This window comes from Liolophura sinensis, chromosome 7 (assembly GCF_032854445.1).
Source record: "Liolophura sinensis isolate JHLJ2023 chromosome 7, CUHK_Ljap_v2, whole genome shotgun sequence".
In the NCBI taxonomy this organism is placed as follows: Eukaryota; Metazoa; Mollusca; class Polyplacophora; order Chitonida; family Chitonidae; genus Liolophura; species Liolophura sinensis.
This window is the reverse complement of record NC_088301.1, coordinates 42,874,940-42,880,262: the sequence shown is the minus strand read 5'-3', so window position 1 is coordinate 42,880,262 and position 5,323 is coordinate 42,874,940. Positions and strand designations below refer to the sequence as shown.

At 42.3% G+C, this 5,323-nt stretch overlaps 1 protein-coding gene across 1 annotated transcript; it reads left to right on the top strand.

Moving 5' to 3' along the window:
* Window positions 1-1,960: 1,960 nt before the first annotated feature.
* Window positions 1,961-4,988, top strand: LOC135470937 (mucin-2-like). The gene is made up of 2 exons (XM_064749986.1): window positions 1,961-4,894; window positions 4,980-4,988. The coding sequence occupies exons 1-2, from the start codon at window positions 1,961-1,963 to the stop codon at window positions 4,986-4,988; spliced, it is 2,943 nt and encodes a 980-aa protein (XP_064606056.1).
* Window positions 4,989-5,323: the final 335 nt, after the last annotated feature.

Below are 5,323 nucleotides of genomic sequence, written 5' to 3'. Positions count from 1 at the left end.
AAATCTTCTACTGTACCCACACCTATTAAGTGATAATCAATTGCAGAGAAAATGCTTACTTTTTCATTAGTTCTGCCGCAATTATTTAGCTTTTTTTATTTCTGACTTGGTAATTAAGAGGTTTGGCCCCCGAAGGCGTAAAATAAAAAATAGTATGGCTGAAAAAATTACGTCTTCATTGGGGTATATAAGATCGTTAAAGTTTCAAACCAGACATAACACTGACTGAACCAAATTTTCTCAATACTGCTCCAGAAATTTTGCCTGGTAAGTTTTGTACAATTTTTGTCCACTTAAGCATATTCAGATAGTATATGATTCTGCTAGTGATGCTTCTCCTTCCAATGCCAAAGATGTCGATCACGAATGTGTCATCAATAATATTTTCTATGTTTACCATATTTTTCGTGGTGTTTTGTGAAAAGAAGATAATATAAACCGTGTTGTACCCTTTCTTTAGACCATCACCAAAGGCCAATGCTCGCTTGATGACTAATACATATACTATATCAACACTTTTCAGAACCCTATTCATTTTTCATACGATCAGATTTACCATCCTCTGGGAAAAAATGTTCTATACGTTGACTCTGTGCATCTTAAAGTGTTTATCGTAAACCAAAGATTTCAAGATCTAAAAGATGTAACAACATACATTTTTTAAAAACATAGTTGCTGAAAAGGGGCTAGCTGGCCATGCTTACGTTTGAGTCATCCAAGTCGCCTAGAGGTTGTATACTCAGTCATTCTGCCATTGCTGGCTAATGAGTGATACCTCATATCCGAGAGCTACATATAGATAATGATGTATCTACCCGAGACAAGCTTATGGCATGATTAATAAGGACAATATTTTTTACGGCCTCTTGTCATCCGTGCAAAAGTAGGAGAAAGTAATAGTGCTTTCGCCATTATAGCTCAGAATTTATGGTCGCTAAATAAAGGAATTTGTAATAACTGTGCACCTTTAGGCAAATAAACATGAAAAATCACATTCTGCATGGATATTGCAATGGCGGTATTTCTTGTGGCCCCTGGGTTCGTGAAAGCTCGCTTCCACATATTATAAAGCGGATTGAACGGACGCATCAACCTTCTAAGCAGCATGTCCTGAAGGAAACATAGTTTACATTTCTGAAATATCGCCATCTACATATTTCTGACATAATACCATTTACATTTCAATTAACATCAAGCTTGAAAGAAAGCAGTCTATGGCCCTGTGGCAGTCATGTCCAAATACAATTTAAGATAAAAAAAAGTATGGCTTAAGTGAATTCAAAATGACAATTCTCTAATCATATGTGATGTATGCTTACGGTACCATTCATTAACAATACCGTCTTACAATCATATAAGGCAAAAAAGTAGTTTATTACTATTTAAATAAAACTTCTTTATTGGTACGTAAAATGCTCATGGTCAATGTGATATTCACTGAAATGACCATCAGGAATATTGTATGTAAGTGTTTCTGAAATGGCTTACAGAGGACCAAAAATATATAACACAAGCTTAACATAATTGGTGATTGGATACAATGAAGGAAAGCCAGAACAAATGACTGAGGGATTGTATTTTGACCTTCATGTTGACGATTCTACACTACACTAACAATTTGAAAATAAATGTCTTTTAAAACATGTGTAATTCGTTAATGTTTATAGCGATGTTAATATGTCTCAAGGCTATAAACTTTTTTCTAGCATATGCGTCCCTTGTAACACTGCAAGTGTGCTATCCCCTCTTGATCTTAGACATTCAAGGCGTCAATAACAACTCATGCCCAGAGGAATTACTGCTTTTTTCTTACATTAAAACTTGAAAATCAACGATTAAGGATGATTCTCTGACGTAAAACAAATGACGACATTGCCAAAAATGAAAACACGTCTACTGTATAGCCTTGTACGCAATCGTATGTTTTATCGTTCCATTTTGTTTTGTGCAGGGAACCAACATGAGAGTCACGGAAACGTTCAGCTTGGTGCTTATCATGTCAGGGATCTGTCTGGGTATGCCAGCTGGGAACTATTCGAAAGTCTTATTGGAGGTAGAAAGTAATGCTCTTGGCGGCGAATCGCTTATAGGACAAGACAAGCACAATGTTACCATGGGAGAAAAAAATACCTATACGAATACGTCAACTGTGAAACAAGAAATATTAAGTGAGAGCGAAGGCGGGGCGTCCACTGAAATGGAATACAACAAAACCAAAGGAGGACATTCAGGTGTCAATAATACAAGAGATGGGTATACGATCAGTCCTTCAACAGGAAACGAAGTTCTCCTTACAACCATTGCTGAATATTCCAAAACTAACTCACTCTCAAAAGTGGCAGTGGAATTTGCCACATCCAACGGATATTCTGCAGCAACAAATAAAACGGACTCAGCTAGTGCCAGCCCTGATTTCGTCACCTCATCTGTTTATGTGACAGAAAAAAGCTTGGCGCAATCAACTGTATCTACACAGGCCCCTGACGACACAGAAAAACCGCTTGAGAGAGTTGGAATTCCCGTCACTCTGGCACCTGAAACGACCGAACTTCCAACAATAACGTTGCCCAAGATAACGGAAACACCCCCAAGACCATTAGCTCTTGCTACCACAGATCGCATATCAGCCCCAGCTAATGAAGCCACTACCAAGGACCAGTTCGTAAATGTCTCCTCTGTGACAAGAAGAAAACCCGTTGAAATAATATCTGTTACCACAGGAATACCTGGAAGAGAAGCCACTGTTCTTTCAACAACAGAACCCACAACCATCACAACACAAGAATCTGTGACAGAAACCACAACAGTGACAACACCAGAGCTTGTGACAGAAACCACAACAGTGACAACACCAGAGCCTGTAACAGAAACCACAACAGTGACAACACCAAAGCCTGTGGCAGAAACCACAACAGTGACAACACCAAAGCTTGTGACAGAAACCACAACAGTGACAACACCAAAGCCTGTGACAGAAACCACAACTGTGACAACACCAGAGGCTGTGACAGAAACCACAACAGTGACAACACCAGAGCCAGTGACAGAAACCATGATAGTGACAACACCAAAGCCTGTGACAAAAACCACAACAGTGACAACACCAGAGCCCGTAACAGAAACCACAACAGTGACAACACCAGAGCCTATAACAGAAACCACAACAGTGACAACACCAAAGCCTGTGAGAGAAACCACAACTGTGACAACACCAGAGGCTGTGACAGAAACCACAACAGTGACAACACCAGAGCCAGTGACAGAAACCATGATAGTGACAACACCAGAGGCTGTGACAGAAATAACAACAGCGACAACACCAGAGGCTGTGACAGAAACCACAACAATGACAACACCAGAGCCCGTAACAGAAACCACAACAGTGACATCACCAGAGCCCGTAACAGAAACCACAACAGTGACAACACCAAAGCCTGTGAGAGAAACCACAACTGTGACAACACCAGAGGCTGTGACAGAAACCATAACAGTGACAACACCAGAGCCAGTGACAGAAACCATGATAGTGACAACACCAGAGGCTGTGACAGAAACCACAACAGTGACAACACCAGAGCCTGTGACAGAAACCACAACAGTGACAACACCAGAGCCTGTAACAGAAACCACAACAGTGACAACACCAGAGCCTGTAACAGAAACCACAACAGTGACAACACCAAAGCCTGTGACAGAAACCACAACAGTGACAACACCAGAGCCTGTAACAGAAACCATAACAGTGACAACACCAGAGCCAGTGACAGAAACCATGATAGTGACAACACCAGAGGCTGTGACAGAAACCACAACAGTGACAACACCAGAGCCTGTGACAGAAACCACAACAGTGACAACACCAGAGCCTGTAACAGAAACCACAACAGTGACAACACCAAAGCCTGTGACAGAAACCACAACAGTGACAACACCAGAGCCTGTAACAGAAACCACAACAGTGGCAACACCAGAGCCAGTGACAGAAAACACAACAGTGACAACACCAGAGCCTATAACAGAAATTACATCCGAGGCAACAAAAGAGCCTGTGACAGAAACGACAATGGTGAGAACACCAGCCCCTGTGAAAGAAACTATGACAATGACAACACCGGAGCCTGTGACAGAAACCACAACAGTGACAACACCAGAGCCTGTAACAGAAACGACAACCGTGACAACACCATCTTCTGTGACAGAAACCATGATAGTGACAACACCGGAGCCTGTGACAAAAACCACAACAGTGACGACACCAAAGCCTGTAACAGAAACCACAACAGTGACAACACTAAAGTCTGTGACGGAAACCACAACTGTGGCTACACCAGAGCCTGTGACAGAAATGACAATAGTGAGAACACCAGCTCCTGTGAGAGAAACCACAACCGTGGCAACACAAACTCCTTTGACAGAAACCACGGCAGTGACAACACCAGAGCCTGCGACAAAAACCACAACAGTGACAACACCAGAGCCTGTGACGGAAACAACTACGGTGGCAACCTCAGAGCTTGTGACAGAAACCACAACAGAAACAACAAGAGAGCCTGTGACAGAAATGTCATCCGTGACAACACCAGCTCCTGTAAAAGAATCCATGACAGTGACAACGCCAGAGTCTGTGACAGAAATCACAACAGTGACAACACCAGAGGCTGTGACAGAAGCAACTACGGTGGCAATAACAGAGCCCGTGACAGAAACCACAACAGTGACAACACCAGAGCCTGTAACAGAAACCACAACAGTGACAACACCAGAGCCTGTAACAGAAACCACAACAGTGACAACACCAAAGCCTGTGAGAGAAACCACATCCGAGGCAACAAAAGAGCCTGTAACAGAAACGAAAACCGCAAGAACAACAGCTCCTGTGACAGAAACCACAACAGTAACAACACCAGAGCTTTTCACAGAAACCACAACACTGACTGCATCAAAGCCTTTGGCAGAAACATCGACCGTGACAACACCAGAGCCTGTGACAGAAACCCCAGCTGTATCAGCAACGGAACGTAGCACAGAAATGTCAACCGAAACTACAAGGGAAGTGATACCAACCGAAATCTCTGGGTTAGAAACCACCTCTGGGGTAGAAACCACCTCTGGCCGCAGTAGTGACCAGAGAACTGGGTTAGTGGATGGAAGCACTGAAAAAGTAACTAGTGCTTCACGGGAATCCACGGTCGGATCTTCAACAACAGAACTGGAACAGACGACTGATTCTTTATTTGTAACAGAGGACACCCGTGAGTAAAATGTTGTCATCCAAATTTATATGCTAAATGTTTGCTTTTTAATGGCTAAAATGCAACTAATC